At 36.0% G+C, this 21,037-nt stretch overlaps 1 protein-coding gene across 3 annotated transcripts in view; it reads right to left on the minus strand.

The window, feature by feature from the left end:
• Positions 1 to 21,037, minus strand: part of GAB1 (GRB2-associated binding protein 1) — a 131,175-nt gene that overhangs the window by 7,891 nt on the left and 102,247 nt on the right. For 2 of the 3 annotated variants that reach the window (XM_011957188.1, XM_011957196.1), the window contains exons 4-8: positions 19,543 to 20,144; positions 18,251 to 18,336; positions 17,760 to 18,063; positions 3,197 to 3,290; positions 2,113 to 2,236 (exon numbers count right to left, since the gene is read on the minus strand). In XM_011957188.1, coding sequence (XP_011812578.1) covers positions 2,113 to 2,236; positions 3,197 to 3,290; positions 17,760 to 18,063; positions 18,251 to 18,336; positions 19,543 to 20,144 — 1,210 coding nt within the window. Of the gene's footprint in view, positions 1 to 2,112; positions 2,237 to 3,196; positions 3,291 to 4,902; positions 4,993 to 17,759; positions 18,064 to 18,250; positions 18,337 to 19,542; positions 20,145 to 21,037 lie in introns of all 3 variants that reach the window. The other variant, XM_011957180.1, reaches the window with a different exon arrangement.

Consider the following 21,037-nt stretch of genomic DNA (forward strand, 5'->3'; position numbering starts at 1 on the left):
GACAACAAGACTCCAAAAAAAAAAAAAAAAAATTGTATTTTGATTTCCTTTGATTTCTGATTGTAATACTCTTCTTTTTCATCTTTTCCCTTCATCTAACACTTACCTATGACAAATCACATTTTTAAACTTTCCTATTATATGGGCCTTTCCAAATTTTTTATGGCTATTTACTATTTTGGGCAAAAAGACACAGTCTTTAGTACCTCCGAAAATACTCTAACTACTTTACAATAAAAAAACAGTTCACTGAACTACCCAAAGTTGGAAATAGGTGACAATATCTACTCTGACCGAGAATTTAGGATCTAGAGTTTTACTACAGTCAACTTACTATACTGAGGAAAACTAATTAACTTAAATAATAATAAACTGAAAAGTAGTGAATACAAAAGCAAAAGTCAATAAAAATTACCCTGCCTTGAAAAATCAGTGAAAATATTATTGATATATTGATTATATTATTTTTGAATACTTTATAAATTTGATATTTAAAAAAGTTTTATAGACGAGGTCTCACTATGTTGCCCAGGCTAGGTGTGAACTCCTAGGCTCAATAGATCCTCCTGCTTCAGTCTCCTGGGTAGCTGGGACTACAGGCGCATGCCACTGTGCCTGGCTAAGATTTGGTAATATTTTTAAGTTAAGTAATTTCAGCACAAAATCAAGTTGTTCATATCACTTAATTATGTTTCCTGACAACATATAGTTGTAAGTAACCTGGTTCTGCCTAAAGTCTATAAAGGATGAAAAACCAATTCATTGATAGAATTGGGCTTTCTATTTTATACCTCTAAATAGGGCTATTTTAAATAATATAGGGCCACTAAAATGTTACTCATTCCAAATTTTGACATTAAGTATTTGCTTATCCTGGTAGATATGGCCTGATTGTCCCTCAATACCTGCTCTCCCCGCTCCCATATGCATGGGATTTTCAGGTGGGCTCACTGTTCCTCGGACCTAAGGCCATGTTTTCTAGCTCCTTTGTGTCTCAGAAGTGTGGCCACACAGGCTAAGTTCTGGTTAATGGTTTGTATACAGCAGTTCTGAGGAACTGTCCTTATGAGGCAGTTGGGCTATACCCTTCTTTTTCTCCCTTTCCTCCACCTGGAGTTGGCATGTGACTCTGTTGGCTGGAGCGTCATCTTGTCCAATGAGCATACGTGCCACACCCAAGGAAAGCAGACCGGAGAGCTGGAAAAGGTCTGAATCCCTGAAGACTCTATGGAACAGAGCTGCCACAACAGCCTTGGATTGACTCTCTCAAGACTTTTCCATGAGAAAGAAAGAAAATTCTCTCTTGAGTCATGAATATTTATTTTCTTTTATTCAGAGGGGAATGTAATCCTAACAGATATACTTATCTACTAAAATACAAATAACAAAGCAAACATTAAATCTGACTTAAGGAAAAGCTAAAGCCAAATATTTTTTAAAATTAAAATTGGTTTGTATTCTTAAACATTTGAAGTATTTTCTGGCAACTACCTGATTTCTGAGGAACAAAATGCTCACTACCATTAGAAAATTCTCATGCTTTATGATAGTATAGCCAACCTGAAATATGTTACGTTTATAAGAGGTCTTCTTTAATCTTTACACCTATCTAAGGGTATATTACTTATTTATAAGACCATTTCACCATTAGAGTGCTGTGACATGGCCTTAGAGAACTGTATTATAAAATGCTGCCAGTGTATTTTCTTGAAGAGTATCAAAAATCAAGTATCTCTTAAATGACATATAACTGAAACCTTTATTTTTTTTCTAATTAGATATGGGGTGACATGTTGCCCAGGCTAGCCTCAAACTGCTGGACTCAAGGACTCAAGTGATCCTCCCACCTCAGCCTCCCAAACAGCTGAAACTACAGGGCTGTGCTGCTGTGCCAGGCAACTTTTTTTTTTTTTAAACTCATTTACAGTTTACTTTCACCTTTTATTGTTTTTAGAGTTTATGACATTTTTAATAAGCTTTTAAAAAGTTGTCTTTTATTGCTTTTTCTTAAGTATATAAAGATATGAGGATAAAATTTATAGACAGAACAGTTCTAGCTTGAATTGACTGAAAAGGGCTGCTCAGAAAAGGAGAAGTTAAAACTTTACATACTGGGTCTTCACTGGACAGGTTTGGGTTCATGGGAACATAATTCTCTTCACTGTCATGTGAGTCACTGCTTGAAGTTGTGCTATGCACTGAATCCGGTCGGGGGGACATGGGAAACCTAGAAGAGCTAATTACAGAAACATGTTATCACAAACGTAAGCCTTGACAACAACACCTAAAATTATTCCCCAAATAAAAATGATAGTCTGCATTCTTTCAGAAATATTCCCTTATGTTTACAATCATTCATTGTACAAATTTATAATGACATAATTTTTGTGCACAAACACATAACTAATATTTATAACTGTATTATAAAAGTGTATTTTGGACAGCAAAATATTTTGTGTAAAACAAGCCAAAAAAAAAAAAGAAAACCCACTACCAGTGACTTGGTGATAAATAGAAAGTTACAGACATAAAACGGAAGACAAGAATTTCTATTTTTAAAAAAAATATATATTTTAATATATATAATATAAATATATAATATATATTATATAATATAAATGTACATAATATAATATATACACACACATGTAAAACATGAACATATGTTCAACGTAGGTTTGTAACTTCATAAATTCCTCTCATTTCCCTATATACATTTAAATAAGTCTCGGTTAAATAATCTCCACAAGAGATGACCACATTTTCAAGATTAGTAATCCTCAGAAATGCTTGGTTTCATAAACCTTTACACTCTTAAAAATTATTGAGAATCCCAAGAAATTTTTGTTTACATGAGTTGTACCTATTCATTTTGCCATATTAGAAATGAGAATAGACATATTTTTAAAACACAAGTAGTACACAAACACACACATTCTACTGGGTGTCACAATGATATCATCACTTATCATGTAACCTCTGGAAAACTCCACTGTACACTCAGTAGGAGAATAAATACAGCAAATAACATCTTAATATATTAATGAAAATGGTTTTGACTTCACAGAACCCCTAAAAAGGGGGCTCTTCAGATCATCCATTGAGAACCACTATTCTAGATGTTTTCCAGGATAATGAACAATTCTAGATAGTCACATTATTCATACAAACTACATATTTTAGACAAAGGACTTACTCTCGAGCAAAACTCCTAGTGATGGGAGATCTAACTGGGGCTTGTAATTCTTCCCATTCTGGCAAAGGTTTTATTTCTAAAGGTGCTGGCTTGACTGAGAAAAAAAAAAAAAAAAAGAGAAAAAGAGATTTTTAGTGTACAGAATTTTGGAAAACAAACAAGATTCTCTCTCTGTAACTCTATATTTGATAGAGCAAACCTAAGACCACCTAGTTTCACATATGAAATGAGGTTCATGAATGTTACATGATTCGCCCAAGGTTACATAGCTAAGTAATTAGTGGTAAAAGCTAAATCAAATGTTTCATGATTTGTTACCTCAAAGCCTAAACCTCTATTACAACATGTTGCCTAAGTACATGTTTTATGAATATAAACTAAATGAGATGAAGAAAGAGTAATGTGACCCAGTTTCTCTATAGCTGCTTTATACGTTTCATTATTTGATAAATTATTTCACCAATTTCATACTCAATAAGGAAATTTAATCATCTATGTAAAATCATTCCTATTCTTCAATACTGAAGTATATAACTATATATATATATAATGATGCCTAGAAACTATTAAAAACAAAACTTTGTTAAAACCCCAAACCAAAAAAATGTTCGAAATCTTTTAAAATAATTCATGCCCAGTCTGGAAACAAATAAAACGAAACAGTATTTATATCTTTAGATCCAAACTCTACTCTGAAAAAAGGCCACAATTATTTTACTTCAAATTGTTAGTGTAATTTAACCAACAAATCTCTTGCTAAATTATATACAATTAAGTAAATGCTAATAATAATTTTCATTTATAAGTGATCTTTATTTACCTCACATTGCCGTAGACAATTAGACCAGTATATACTAGAGTTCTTAGCCATTTTCTTAAAGTCAAAACTGAGATTTTTTCAGAAATTTGTGGAGTGAGCAAAATAACTAAAACAATACTATTTAATACTAGATATTTTAGGAGACTACCTAAACATATTAGGTAAATATTTCAGTTATGTTTCATTCTGCCACTCTTAACAAAACATTTCATTTTTCCAGATTTATTTATAGTCTTTGCCCATATATGTTCGATTTTAATCAATTATGGCATAATTACCATTACACTATAAAATGAATGGTTATTTTAAAGGACTATACTACATTGAGGCTCATAAGTATTTTGTCAACTCACATATAATGAAGACCAAATTAACTTATTAAATTTTAGCTAAAACCATTTTGCTTGTCTATATTCTTAAAATAGACAGATACGGAATATTCCACTGACTGAAAGTATTTCTTTAACTGTTAATGTTTTACTTTTTGACACCCAAAGGCTAATAGCAGTTTAGCTGTCAGATTTTAAATAATGGCACAATTAATCCATGGAAATGATTCTTCTGTGTCAGAACAGAATACATATACATAAAGACAGAAGACAACAGAAAATCACAAACAGTTCACAAATTTAAAGGATAAAATGTTGTCTAAAAAGTTAAAAGAATAATGCAAAAGGACAAGTCTGAATATCACATATTATCAAATATTTAACATGCTGTTGTTAATGGCATACGTGGGAAGCATTCACTTTAGAAATAATGTGCTGGAAAGCTTTATTTACAACAGCAATAGTATTTAAGGTTCTTCCTTCTTTTAGAAAAAAAAAAGAACATTACAAAATAAATTCCCAGTGCCCCATACCACATGCGGTGCTAAAGTACATACCCTTTCTTCTTGTAGCAAAGTCACCTATGGTTTGTGAATCAGTTCGCTCTAAACCATGGGGTTTGAGTCTTAAAATTTTAGGACTTTGACCTAATTGGTAAAAAGAAGACTCTCTTAATATAATGTTATTTATTAATTGGAAAATGGATTCTGTAAAAAAAGCAACAGAGCCCTGTGCAAAAATGTTACATCTAAAAGCATGAACAAAAGTTTGTTGTGGAGAATATTTCAGTCTTGCTACACATAAAATTCATGCTCATGCTCAGCACAACGGAAAAGAGGAATTTACATGCAATGATGTAAGCAGCAAGGAGGTATAAAAGATGGTAGGATTTTAGTGCGATAATCGGCCTGGTTAGTTGTTATCTTCATTTGGGGGAACAGAGGGAAAATATGTGCCATGTTAGTTTTTCTTCTAACATGTCTTAGAAAACTGGATCAGATAAAAAATTTGTAGAATACCCTAGTCAGATCTCAATTACATCTTTCTTTTCTTTGAAATCTGGTGTCTCATATGAAAGCCTGAAGGCCTACGTCCTTGTAATATTACTTTTCCAATTTGGTAGAGATGTTTTTAAAACCTTAATCTTTTCCTGCACCTCCTAACCAAGACTCTTCTAGAGAAGCAAGTGGCCACTACTATATTTACTAATCTAAAACCAATACAAGACCAACATTTCTTTCCTCTGGATACTAACTGGTTGCCCAATGGCTTCATCTGCAAGAATTAGATGTTTAGATTCTGGTTATACTGATTGCCTAGCTTCAGTTTAATTAAGTATATGAAAGCATAAATTCAGTTACCATCGTCTTCCTTTCATTTAATGTCTGCCACATAAAAGCACTGCTGAAAAGCCTATGAAAGGCATCTTTCCCATTAGAAGCCTGGATGCCAGAGTTGCAGTATCATTTGAATCAGTGATTTAAGCTACTCCATTATTAGTGGGACTAAATTTTCTTTTTTCTTGGAATTTACAAAGTTGAGTTGACATCTATTAGGTGGCAGAATCAGAATTTGCTGGTTAAATGCTGATATCTAGCACCTTACCTATCGAAATCTCAAAGCTTCTTAAAATATAATTCTGTAGAGGTTATAAAAAATAAAAATTTCCTAACCAATTTTCTAAGTGAGACAATACATTCAGTTTATTCAGAAATGAGGCAGCCTGATTTTAAAAGGTAAATACTAAAATTTTGGGCAAGATTCACTCCCTACCCCTAAAACTCCCTAACCCAGGGCCCACACCAGCAGGACCCTTTTCTAAAGCAAAGGAAGACGACAACTTTTTTTTTTTTTTTAGACAGTCTCGCTCTGTCTCCCAGGCTGGAGGGTAGCGGTGCGATCTCGGCTCACTGCAAGCTCCACCTCCTGGGTTCACTCCATTCTCCTGCCTCAGCCTCCTGAGTAGCTGGGACTACAGGCGCCCGCCACCACGTCCGGCTAATTTTTTGTATTTTTAGTAGAGACGGGGTTTCACCGTGTCAGCCAGGATGGTCTTGATCTGCTGACCTCGTGATCCGCCTGCCTCAGCCTCCCAAAGTGCTGTGATTACAGGCGTGAGCCACTGCGTCCGGCTACGATGACTTTTTAAACTCCCCCAAATAGTGGGCTACCCTTCAGAAAAAAACAAAACAAAACAAAACAAAAAACAGATGCAGAGGGTAAGTCTTAGTATTAAAATAATATGATTATTTTGGAGTGAAAGGCCCTTACAAATCTAGTTTCTTCATTTTATGAATGAGATTCACCCAAAGAAAGGGGTTAAGTGATTTGTTCAGGTTACACTTTAACCGGAGGCAGAGTTAAGACTTCCTCTAGCCTGCCACTTGCTGGTGTGGCACTCCTGTTCTATACCACATTGTCTTACCTTTCCAGACCTTTAGGGATACAGAGAATCTTAGGAAATTCAGCTGGATACTATGTTGGAGCTGCTTGGAGTTCAGTTTTGAACTCTCCATTGTGGCTGGAGATCTTGCAGCACTCTGTGCTACACAGTCACAAACTAAGGAACCCAAGTAGAGGAAAGAAGAAATGTGCTCATTCCTACACTTATGTCTATAGTTGATACTACTCTGGATTTACAGGTGTGGCTTGGGGGGATGTCAACGTGAATGCCACAGAGAGTTGACACATCAGTGATGTCAGGTTTAATTACAAAATGCTCTTAGAACTACTTTTGGTTTGCTGGTCTTGACCTAATGTGTGAGATACACTCCTCCTTTTCTGAAGGATCTGTTTTCATTAGCTCTGCAGCTCCCTCCTGATTTTTTTCACCATAGCTATCTCCCAGTGGTCATTCTTTGCGTTTCTCAGCTTTGCGCCCCCCAGTATCTTATCTGTGTTTGTGGTTAAATAATCAAGGTCACATGACTGCAAAATCTTACCAAGTTATGGTTTCTCACCTTTTTCTCTAGTTCTACCTTCCAACTGCCTGACAGGTCACCTCCAATTATCCTTCTGAAGCTGAAACTAATTGTTTCTCCTCCAAACCAATGCCATTTTCCACCTCCAACGCCCTTAGTAATGACACCATTTCCTGGATCCTTAGGTACAAATTCTCAGAGTTATGTAGTCCATCCCCTTTGAGCATCTGCATTTGGTCTCAAAATGCTAATAATTTCCCAATATGACAACAAAAAGAGCTTTTAAAATGGGAAGGACTGAAATGGAAGGAGCAGGGAGTCAAGGTCAATGAGAAAGTTACCCGAGCCTGTGTGAATGCTGGTGTGATGATATAATCCAGAATGCTCACGGCCTATGAAAAATTACATGGAGGGTCTTTTGAAAACCTATTCCTAGAGGAAGAGAAACAAGGCAAGAACAAATGTGTTTGGGAAGAAAAACTAATAATAATAGATTTTTTAAAAAAAGCAAGAGAAACTCAACTCCTATCTTGCTTTAGTCTTCTCTAGCTAGGAGAATGATTTTCAAACTGAAAAGGACAGAAGAAAGATAGCAGCCATTAAAGGTCCATTATGTGAGAAAGGTGTGTGAAAGTTGATTATACAAATTGGGTCATTCTTCTTGTAGCCAACTAAACTAGGGTTGAGGGCCGGGGTGAAAAAGCACTCACGGCACAGAGCAACTGATCCAAGAATTAACATTTCCACAACCCCTGGTGCTGAAACGGCCTGCTGCAACCCGAAGACCGGTTTTATGTAGTAGCTGCTGAAATGACTTGCCATGACTCTAAAACTGGTTTCACCTACCACCATCATTCACCAGTCAGATCTTGCCAGTTCCCAAGAAATTATCTAGTGCCAGTGAGCTTTCTTTTAAAACAATATGTAAGATTTCTCTTTCTAATAAAACTCCCAACCTCCTCCTTGTTCTTCAGACATAACAAAGACCACTGGTCTGTGTATCTCAAATTGCAGTCTTGCTTCCCAAATAAAATGTTAAAGATTCATCTGTGTATTTTTATTCTGACTTCAACAAGTACAACATAGTATCCAGCAACTTTCGTTGTTCTATTCAATGAATTACATTTCAAGATAGCAATGATTTTACAGACAAGAACACAGAATACATATGACTTATTTGGAGAAGTCATGGAGAATATGGAAATGCCACAAGAATAAACTACGGATGTGTTTACATCCTATTCTTCCCTTGAATTGTGCTCTGCTCTGGCTAGACCATTCTCTATTTCTCATGTACATCTTTAAAATTTCAGCCCTTTTCTACATTCCTTTACTATCAATATCCATCACTGCTTTATGAATCAGTGACTTTAATTTCTACACAAAGCTCAAGTTAGAACACATTCTCTAAGACTGCCCAGAGAAATGCCATTACACTTCATTATCAATCATGAACATTTATTGAGAAGTTCTTAGGTATTAGACCTGCTAACACCTCTCAACAACCATGTCAGGAAGGTACAATTTAAAAGAGATTTTAATAATTGTATCACCAAGCTGGTTGGGGTTTATAGAACTTAAGTAACTTGCCCAGAGTCACACAGATGATGACTGGTAGAGCCAGAATTTAATTCCTGTGCATCAAGAGAGAAGGTTCATGTTCTTCGTCCCATATCCTTATTTCAAACCTACAGTCTTTACTATAGATACTCTTAGAAGAGTATTTGTATTGCTTTGCTTTTGTATATAGTAAGTTATCTCAACTAAATTTTAAGTACTTCCAACATCAGAGATGTAAAATCGTTACATTTCTCTGAAGAGTTTACCTTCATGACCAGTAATTTCCTCTTGGTAACAGTGAAAACATATATAAAATGTAAGTGATTGTAATGATGAAGATAATGTGGATTAAGTAATTTTTAAAGATGTCATATGTTCCAAGGAGACTCGTATGAGCCAAAATCAGATGCATGAAATCAGTAAGCCTTTCACTCAAGTTCTTCCTCATCTCCATTACCTTTTTTTCTGGGGTGGGTACTAAAAGGATACTCCTTTTCTAGGGTATTCCTTGGTTTTCTTAATAGAACAATATGATATAATCATATTGAGATTTTTAAAAATGCATTTATAAAATTTACATGTATTTTCTATTCTGTGCAAAGCTTAAGGTTAATTTTAGGGCAGTAGCTACAATGTGGAAATGTTGCACTGAATTGTACTATGTCACTTAGGCATTTTGTTAGTTTGATTTCTCTATGCTTCCAAACTCAATTTGACATTTATGTTCCAGACAGACATGAAAATCATACCCAAAGAATAGCCCTATATTACTTGAGAGAAAGGAGAAAAAAAGTCCAAGATGTAAGGAGGCCTGTCTTAGCCTTTTCTCCTCCTTTACTGCCTGTATAGGCCAATGTTTTACTGATTGCTGAAGAAAAGTATGAAAACAGATAATAAGAAATAAGAATATTAAAGCAAAGGCAAAAATAAAACAACTTTGGTGATTCTCAAATTCTGAGAGTAAACAGAGAACTCATGTGAACCTGAACCTTTAAGTCCAAGGCAGTTACAACTTGGCTTTTGCTAGACTTGGTTTGAACAAAGAGTGCAACATAATTTAGTGAAGAGCACTGACAACTGGGGAAATTTCTATCTGTGCTTTAATTCTTAGGAGGGTTGTTAATGTCAATCTCTTGATCATGTGATCTGCTCCCTAATTGGGAGTACGATTAGAGATGATCTAATTTTACATTTTAAAATAAGAAAATTTATGTGAAGAAAAGTCAATGGATTTGTCCAATGTCATTTAATGGGAAGGAGTGGTTGTTAATAGTATTACCAGAAATGAATTCTGGCTTCTTGTATTCTTGGTCTAACATTTTTCTAATATACTGCTGTACATTGTAACCTCATCACTGTAAATTATTTTAATGGTTTTTAAAAGAAAAAACTGAAAACACACTAACTAGAAAATATATGCCATCTAGAAGAGCATGCAGCATATGATTCATACCCTCCCTTTGCTTTGTTCTCTTGTATCACATGAATTCTCATAGTGGAGGACACTTTTAAACCCTTAAAACCTAAAGCCCTTCAAAAAAAAAAAGAGACAATTTTAATTCTAAGGAATTATCCCCAAGTATGCCAAAGAAAACAGCACTGCAGGCCAGGCACAGTGGCTCACGCCTGTAATCCCAACACTGTGGGAGGCTGAGGCAGGAGGATCACTTGAGCCCAGGAGTTTGAGACCAGCCTGGGCAACATAGTGAGAACTCGTCTCTAAAAGAAAAAGAAAGAAAATAGCCTTGCAAACTGCATAAAATCTTTCTGTGCAAACACTGATGTCAAGGCAAAATGTAAAGCTAGTCTTAATGTAGCACCACCATTTCATACAACCCTAAGAAACAGAGCAGCAAAGAGCAGGGTGCTCTTTTAAAATGAAGGCCCTGACATGCATCAGACATTCACACCAGAAAATAAAAAATTGTTTGTCTGATATCTTTTTTAAAAAATGAGCACTTCATTTACCTGTTTTGTTTCTCTGAAAGTGATGAACTCGCACTGCATGGCTATATGAGTTCCGCTTATGCTCCAAGTGCCTCAAAACTTCCAAAAATCACTGTAAGTTCCCCAAGTTGAGGGAGCCAGACAGGGGGACTTTTGCTATGCCTTTCCTGTTTGATCCTGTCTTAACAAAGGCTTCAAGAACCCTGGATTTTGGAAAACTGGGCAAAGCACTCTCTGAGAAAGAAAAGTGATTTTTATAACATCTTACATTACAGAATACAATTATTTTCTCTATTGTATTCTTAAATCAGAATGAGCTTTCTAGGGCCAACCTGATTATGTTATGTGCCTGCATAAAATTCTTTAATGGTGCACTCAGAATAAAGTCCAAACTCATTACCATAAATTATAACTCCTTCAGGATCAGGCAACTACAAGGCATCTGGCATTCGTCCCTCCTTTGGTACTTTCCTCCCTCCTTTTTGCCCGCCCACCTACCTCCCCACGACTCTGGGCCTGTCTCATCTCCCCTCTTTTTAAAGGACCTGGGCATGTTGTTTATTCTAACGAGAAGATACTTTGCCAGGTTGCCCTCCCCTAGCATCATTTAATTGCCACTCACACTCTCAGACTTTCCTCAGGGGAGCTTCCCTAATAGTGCCAAGAGTTTACTTCAACCACAGCCCCTTCCACAGTAATTATGATAATGTGTTTACTTCTCCATGTCCTCTCCTAGACAGTGAGCTTCTTCAGGGGAGCAACCTTTTCCTTGTTTGGAGAATTTATATCCTGTAACCGATAGGTGCTTAAATCTGTGTTGTATGAATGTTAATGAACTGGCTTTCTCTTAAAGCTAGTGGTGTTTAATCTGATCAATCTCACACACACAAAAAAGACATTTTTGCTTGTCTTTTTTTTTTTCGAGATGGAGTCTTGCTCTGTTGCCCAGGCTGGAGTGCAGTAATATGATCTCAGCTCACTGCAACCTCCAACTCCTAGGTTCAAACAATTCTCATGCCTTAGCCTCCCGAGTAGCTGGGATTACAGGCACGTGCCACCATGCCTGGATTTTTTTTTTGTATTTTTACTAGAGACAGGTTTCACCAGTGTTGGTCAGGCTGGTCTCAAACTCCTGACGTCAGGTGATCTGCCCACCTTGGTCTCCCCAAAGGCTGGGATTACAGGCTGAGCCACTGTGCCCAGTCATTTTTGCTTGTCATTTAAATGCAAAAAGGGAAGAACTAAATTCTAAGGGTATTTCAAGTCGGTCATTTCAAATACAGTCAAGGCAGTCATGCGAGGTCGTATTTCAAATAAACAGATGTGATCTATTAATGCATTATTCTAATAGGTAACTACTTATATAAATTCCACACAAAGTAGACATTTCTATTTTCTGTATTATTACAGGCTTTACAAAGACTAAACTTTTTTTAAGCTTACATTTTTTACTCTTCTAAAAGTTTTGCAGATTATTCTACTACTTCCAGTAAGCATCTCCAAAATCAAGAAAGAGTAAAAGTAATTCACATTATCATTTGTTAATTCCAGAAAGTAATCAAGGCAGAGAAGTTAAAAATTGTTATACATTTTAATGGTCTCATGGTATAAAGAGAAATGTAATAATGATAATTATACTTTGAAGTCAAGAGAATATTGAGAGGAAGAAACCCCATGTTAAGGCTATCCTGTAAAAATGCGCTCCATACTTATTTCCTTTAAATGGTAACAAATCTAACCCAAAGCTTGACTTAAGAGTTAAACTTTAATACCTGTTTATCAAAATCTAGTTACATGTACTGGTATTACTCATACATTCTCCAAACACTGATTATTGTATACTTGTAGTTTTTAAAAAGCACGTTAATGATCAAGTAGTCTTTACTCCTAAGGTGCAAAGTGGTTCAACATATACAAATCAATAAATGTGATTCACCATGTAAACAATTAAAAACAAAAAACATATGATCATCTCGATATACACAGTAAAAGCTTTCAATAAAATCCAACATCTCTTTCTGATAAAAACCCTCAAGAAACTAGACATTATGACCAAGTCTTCAAAAGCAATTGCAACAAACCAGAAATTGACAAGTGGGACCTAATTAAACTAAAGAGCTTTTACACAGCAAAAGAGACTACCAACAGAGTAATCAGACAACCTACAGAATGGGAGAAAATATGCACAAACTAAGCATCTGACAAAGGGGTAATATCCAGAATCTGCAAGAAACTCAACAAGCAAAAAACAAGTAACCCCATTAAAAAATGGATGAAAGACATGAACTGACACATATAGAAATGAGACATACAAGTGGCCAACAAATATATTAAAAAAATACTCCATCACTAATCATCAGAGAAATGCAAATCAAAACTACAATGAGATACCATCTCACACTAGTCAAAACAGCTATTACTAAAAAGTCAAAAAACAACAGATGCTCGGGAGGCTGTGGAGAAAAGGGAATGCTTATATACTGTTGGTGGGAATGTAAATTAGTTCAGCTACTGTGGAAGGCAGTTTGGAGGCTTCTCAAAGAACTAAAACAGAACTACCATAAAACCCAGCAATCCCATTACTGGGTATACATCCAAAAGAAAAAAATCTTTCTACCAAAAAGACACATGCACTCGCATGTTCACTGCAGCAGTGTTTATAATAGCAAAGACATGGAATCAACCTAGGTGCCCATCAACAGTTGACTGGATAAAGAAAATGTGGTACATATACGCCATGGAATACTACACAGCCATAAAAAGAATGAAATCATGTCCTTTGCAGCAACACGGATGCAGGTGGAAGCCATTATCCTAAGCAAATAAACGGAGGACCAGAAAACCAAATATCACATGTTCTCTCACTTGTAAGTGAGAGCTAAACATGGACATAAAGATGGCAACAACAGACACTGGGTACCACCAGAGAGGGGAAGGAGGCAGGGGGAAAGGGTTGAAAAACTAACAATTGGGTGCTATGTTCAGTTCCTGAGTGACAGGATCATTCATATCCTAAATCTCAGCATCACATAATATACACAGGTAACAAACCTGCACATGCACCCCCTTGAAATGAAAATAAAAATTGCAATACAAAATAATAAAAATTTTTAAAAGTGCATGTTAATTTTTAATCACATTCAGAAACTTTAAAAGATCTCTTGAAAAGACGTTTAGAGGAAATCCATCACTGTGCCAAAAGAGTCTTCTGTATGCTCCCCACACAGTAGTAAGGATCTAAGCCTGAAGGTACTTTAACCAAACTGGTGTATAAAAACACCATACAAAACCTTGCACTGGCTTAAAAAAAAGTCAGTACAGCAATTAATGTTCAGACTGTTGCAGAAAGGACTGAATGGACAAGGCCAAACATAACAACACAAAGACACCACGTGGGGCTCACACAGCTGCTGCATCATGCTAGACAGGGACTAGACAGAGACAGGGGGCCTTAGATAAGTTTAGCGATTAACGATAGTAGATTTATGTCATGACATAAAGAGAAGTTACAACAGATAGATAAATTTCCCAAACTTTACAAAATCCCCTTTCCATCAGAAATATAAAATTTTCAATTGAAGAGGTCAAACTATAATTTGTCCTGTATTTCCAGTGACTCATCTGCTTTCCCAATATTTAATAAAGTATGCATAAAATACGCTTCTATTAATACAGACAACATGTAGCTCAAAACAAACACTACAATGACAGAAACAGTATGATGACAATATCACTATCACGAATTGGGTGATAGGCAAAGGGTCTAAGATAATTATGTTTAAGTGTTCAGAACATCTATGTATTTCTGCAGCTTCAATTACTCAGAAGTATTTGAAAAGTTCATCTGTACCCAAACTACAGCAGCTGACATCTATAATTGGGGATATAAAGAAGACCAGAATGTTACCGGTTTCTTATAGATCCTTCCAAAGACAATCTCAAAAACCAGACATACAGGGCAATGAACTAGTTATATGGAGCTCTGAAACTAATCAAGTCATATTTGATAGAATTAGATTTGCTTATTATGAGTTTTACATAAGAGATACTGAAATAATAGATTAAGTCATTTATCTGACGTCATGAAATTTGAAATGAAAATAGATTCACCTGATGCTATGAATACTGAGAAAAATTATAGGACCAAATGAGACATTATTTTCATTTAAGTGTTTGTGGGTAAACTGCTTTGAGATCTGAATTTGGATTTTAAAATGTGTTTTTCTTGAAGTTATAGCTTTGTAAAGTGAGTTTATGAAGTCATAACTTTATAAAGTGAGTTTACAAAGTTTGCCTTGTAATGTTAAATACATTCTCAAGCCTCCTCTCCTGTATCATAACTATTTAAAAAGTAGAATAGTACTAAAGAAAAGCAAATTTTTTTGAATACTATAGGAACTCTTTAGGAACCTCTTTACTGTTTTGCTGAGTCTATTCTTGATTCTAGCAAAAATTATATGGGTATTTCAACCTGGGTGCTCTTTTTTAGTTCATTTTGTATCTAAGCAAACATGCCAAATAAATAATGTGGCCAATGAACTCAACGATAGTCTCTGATCAGTTCAGTTAAATTTTAAAAGAATGAACACAATCTCTAGAAATAACTAAGAACCTACTTTGTTCTGTTCTATTAAGTTCCTTTACATTAAAGAACTAGTGCGGTTAGTCTCTAGTGTACTAGAATAATAGCACTTTCACTAAATACATAGGGATGTATAGTTATAAAATATGCAGTATACATGATACGTAGTATATATTGTGATATATACATAAAACGTATATCATAATAATGTGGGATACATGAGTGATATCAGACTTAGAGGATACTAAAAGCTAATCACTATGATCTCAGGTCTTTTCTAACTTATAAACAAAGATATTTCCTGATTTCATATTATGTTTACCGCATGGAATCACAACTGTGAAATATACTGGAGTTTTCAAACTGTTCTACAGAGCTCAAGGGGAGAAAAGAGCAGCAGAGGAGCAAGGGAGGTAGGATTTAAGAGCTTTGCACCCTCACCCAAATCTTGCTCCCTCCACATTGATGCGAGACCTCAAAATATAAAACTGTTAGGTTTGGAGTTGAAAAGGAGAGATCTGCCACTAACATGCACTCGTTACTGGAAAACAAGGAAAGCACCAGTTTAACATTAAAAAAGATATTCAATATTTCAAAGAGTTCATGACACTTGTATCTCAATCCTTCAGTGATCTGTGTGAACCAATTATAAAGCTATACATGTCCAAACATATTTTTGCAAATTATATGCAAAGAAAATGACCAGTAGTGTCTAAAATAGATTTAGAGACAAAGAAAAAGAAAAACAAAAGGAAGCATTATCCAATAGAGAGTCTCTGATGCTCACATCCTTTCTGAGATCCACATCACAATCACAGCCCTGCTGCCTGGGCAGACTGGGTTGTCGTGGGTGTGACACACATAGACCAATCACATAATCTCTAAGCAATCTAAAGTGAGTAAATAATAAGTAAGGCAATGAGAAGCTGATGCAGAAGCTGCAAGGGCACATAAAAAGGAGCTAGGAGGCAGAACTGAGGCCACAGAAGGGGAGCATTGGAGGCCAAAGCTCTTGGAAAGCAGAATCCGTTTAAGTAGAGGATACAGAGTAAGAAACAGAAAAGAATCAGAAAAGAAAACAGAAAAGAAGGTAAGAAAGCGAAAGAGAACAAACCAGATGCAAAGATTTCCTGTAAAACAGAAATGCACAGAGAGAGCAGGACATAGCAACAGTCCCCTGGAATTGCCTCAGTTCCTGATAACCTCCTTGTTGAAGGAGGTTAACCTCGTATTGAAACAAGGAGGTTATCTTTACTTACAAACAAAACCAAATCCTTTTTCTTAAGATACTCTGAGCCTCAGTCTCTTTTCCTCACAACCAGGACTTAATTAGAACTACTATTAATTATCTAAGCCCAGGTTAAGGAGAAACTGACACAAACATCATGTGGTCTTAAAAAGCTACATATAGCACGAGAGTTTTCAAATGTGCTGAAACACCCTTAGGTAAGCCAGATATTGTATCATTCATCACATTTACATTTACACGAATTTACTTGGTTGTCAAGATTAAGCCACACTAACAGCATAGTGCAACAAATCAAATTGTCTGTGTTTTAACCACTTAAACCCCAATTTTAAAAACCTGGGTAGATATTACCCAATTTGGCTGAACAGTTTCCTTTACAGACTTCTTAACAAACTATGTTACCTTAGAACTTAATGTTACTTATGCAGGCCAGCATGAAAAAAAAAATGATAGACTAGAAGCATTTATTACCCCAGCAAAGACAAAGTAATTCTTAAGAAGTTGTTATAGGAACAGAATGGAAAGATTATACAGTCTCACTGTTCTTAAATAATTATGACAAATACATTAATAATCTTAAGTCTGATTTGATATTATATACTCTAGAGAAGAGGTTACTAAATAGCGGCTGAAGGCCATTATCTAGCTTGCAGAAGTGTTTGGGTTGGCCTGCAATATTTTCTTAAAAATAATTAAATTAGTTGATAGAACTTTAAAAATCGAGATATAATACATATAAAATCTGAAATCTCTGGCTTCTCCTGAAATATCAGAAGATTTGCCTGAATGGGTGCATCACTTCACAAGTCAACAAAGGATTGTAGCCGAGTAGGTTAGTTACTCCCATTAGATGGGGCTAGGGCAGTCCAGTTTCTTTTAATTCTCCCCAGTTGTCCGCTCACCCTATGAGTATTTTAGCTTGTAACCTCTGCTCTAGAGATAGGAGACTTATAAATATCACCTCACATCAACATGTGATATAGTAACTGTTAATTTATAAATGGCAGTACTGCTTTGCTTAAATAAGTTGATGGCTATGGAACTATGAATTATTTCAGAATTTCTAGTCCAAATTCTGTTTTGGATTTAATGGCAGTTAAAAATAGATCTAACTTGGCACTCCCCAAGCCTTTTACTTTGCCATGCTCTCCTTACCTTTTCTGTCTGGCTTGAGGTTCCTATCCACAGGGGGTGGTTCACAGTCTGCAACAGGAACTGGCCTTCTGGGAGGGGTTTTTGGGCTGGACCTGAAGCCCATATGAGCAGGAGGAGGAACTTGCATTCCAAATGAGGAAAAATCAAATGTTCCTGGAGTCATTGGCACATAATTGGCTTCCTGAATTGGTTCTGTAAAACTGCTGGAATGTTGTCGTGGTGGTGAATTGGGATTCATTGGGACGTAATTTTCGTCCAGTTCTTCACTTGAAACACTTCCCACTGTCAACACATTTTTGACTTTCTAAAACACATATATATTTATTTTAATAAAAACTCTTGTCACACATGAAAACACAATTGTAAGTCAAACCCATTCTTATGGATCTCAGCATACTTTTATTTCATGATATCACTTAGTCCCATGGCACTAATTATGAAGATTTAGACAATGAAATACACTTGATGATGCCAAGGTCAATTATACTTACAAAGTGGTTATGGAAGCCTTCAAGTGAACTAGATCTATCACTTGGAAATGTTCGTGGAATATCATAGCAGTCTTGAGAACTAGCATCTAAAATAAAGAACAAACTATCAACATTTCTTCCCATCTTTGCCAGCTCTCAGGGTAATTGGGATGACCTATTCTCTTTCTCTCATTATACATATGCAGACACACATGCACACACATAGATTTTAAAAAGGATGCTCATAGAATTGTATCTTGAATTGGCATATTAAACCACTAGAAAATGCAGACACTCACTCCTATGCTAACCAACACCAATATCTAATTTTGAGTATGAGTGAATGTCTAAGTCTGGGATAAGATAGGTTATCTAAAGATGAAGAGAAACACCTCTATTTTCTCACTGTTTGCACCACCTTGGGCCTAACTTACATCTAACTTATAACTAGGTTATACAGCCACTTCAAGAAAGGAGTTAGAAATTGTTATTGAATGGCGAAATAAGTACTGATTTAAGTAGTAATCACAAATACATTAAATATTTATCTTCTTGGAGATAGCTGGGGAAAACTCTACCACAAAATACAGAAGTTTTAGCACATAGTATTTAGAATATGTGCATTAAAAACTTTAGCTTTCTATTTTTAGGACTTTGAGAATCTCAGAGAATCACCCAGACTCATTTTCTCTTCTCCTCTCAAGGTCTGTAACTTTTGGTTCAGACTCTAGGAGACAGTATAGGAAAGTATACTCACTAACAATTAGTGAAGTAGTAGTGATAAGGGGAAAGAAGATTCAGCTCTTTAAACACAAGTAAAAATCAAAGAGAAAGCAGAATGGCTTGACTAGAACAGAATATCACCTGTCAGACACAACACAAAAACTGTTTATATAGGAAGGAAGGAAATAGAGCCCAACAGATGTGACTTAGAAGCGGCCATAATGGCACACAAATACAGGAAAGGGTATGACTCGGAGAGGCTTTGTGGCTGGTCCATTTCCTGCGCTTCTGTCCCAACAGAGGGCCTATCCACCCAGGATTATAGAAAGTGGGTGAGAGAAGGGCACACTTCCTGAGGCAGGAAGGCATTACTAAGGCCATACTTCTTCAGGGGTGAGAAACTCCAACTCTCTTTCCCTTCTAGCAGAGCGTGAATGCACATATACCCGTCCAGGTAACTGTAGAGCTGGAAAAAAATGGACTGTATTTTGTAGCATAATATATTTAACTACACTTAAAAGAACAAATATTCAGAAAAATCGATTTTCTATCATTAACCTCTAATAGAGAAGAAGTCAACTAGAGCTGACCTTTTCGCAATTTGTTTAAATCCACAGTGGAAATGGTATTACTACGTGATGGCGGCATCCCTGCTGTAGGGATACAGTAACTACTGTCAGTGTCTGAGGCGGTGCGTGGGATACTACACGTTTCCACAGGAGATCGGTCATGAGCTGGATGTGGTTTCGGTGGCCGAGGTGGAGGAATATCTGGAATAGTGTCTAGCTTTGATGTCTGTCCCAAGGTTCCTTCTGGAAATGTTCGTGGAATCTGATAAGTATTACCAGGTGTTGGAGGAATGTCATAACTAATAGATACATGCCTCATTTGAGTCTCTACACTCGATGTCCCAGAAGGGGTATTAAAAATATAGAGTTCTCCATCTGCTTCAGTACTTGACGGAGACACCTTTGGTAACACATCATGGGAATAACTCCTGGGCAGGTTATAAAGGCTGGAGTCAACTGAAGCAGATGTGGCACGTGAAGGTGGAGAGTCGTATATCATTTGCTGCTGAAAAAAGCCATTCATTCCATGTTTGCTCTGGGAGGAAGCAGGATTTTTATGAGAAGGGACGTTATCATTGCAGTCTGTTTCAGAAGAGGTGGATTTTGCAGAATCAGTGTGTGTTCTAAATAAAAATTGTTAAAGACAGAATAAACAAGGTGAAGACTAAGAATACATTTTTTATAAACATATTCATAGCTTAGCAATCAAAAGATAGGGCTTTTCTCATTAGATTTTTTGTGTGATCCATAGGATTTAAAGCATAAATGTTCTTTAGCTTTTATGATTATACACCAGACAACAAAACCGCCACCACAAAACCAACAGAAGCATTCTCTCTAATTCTGTCTTATATCTGCCCACACCCCCAACTCCACCTATTAAATTTGCACATAAAAACACAATCCCTGAAGCACTGGAATTAAACATTACAAAACTCTGGGAAAGGTAAATGATTAATGCATAGACACAAGGAAAAGCATTTCCTCTGAAGAGCATGCAAAAACCTAGTGCTAGTACAGTTTATGTAGTTGATCCATTGGTCTTAAACCTCCCTGTGGCAAATTTGTTGTTCTGTAAAATTAAAAGTCTAATGATTACTTGGTATTGAATAAGGTCAATGTGACTTACAAGAAAGTGACATCTAATTGTTTTTCACATATCTTCCTTTCCACTACTTTTCTTTAACAAACATTTAGCCAACATTAAAGAGGATCGAAATACATGATACAGAGTTAACCAACTCCAACCAATAACTCACTTTGAGAAATCTCATTAAAGTACATTTACGTACATTTTCAGTCTCTGCATTTTGAGGTATCACAAAATTTGGGTATATGACAAGATGAAGCTAACAACACAAGCACAGTCTCACTTCCTTAATGCTAAACAAGATACCTAAACTACTTCTGCATGTTATCCAAAGTCCTGTAGGAATTTAAACAATATTTCTTTAAATAACTATGATTGCCAGGCACGGTGGCTCACGCCTGTAATCCCAGCACTTTGGGAGGCCGA

The sequence above is a fragment of the Colobus angolensis genome, unplaced genomic scaffold, assembly GCF_000951035.1.
Source record: "Colobus angolensis palliatus isolate OR3802 unplaced genomic scaffold, Cang.pa_1.0 Scaffold111, whole genome shotgun sequence".
Classification (NCBI taxonomy): Eukaryota; Metazoa; Chordata; class Mammalia; order Primates; family Cercopithecidae; genus Colobus; species Colobus angolensis.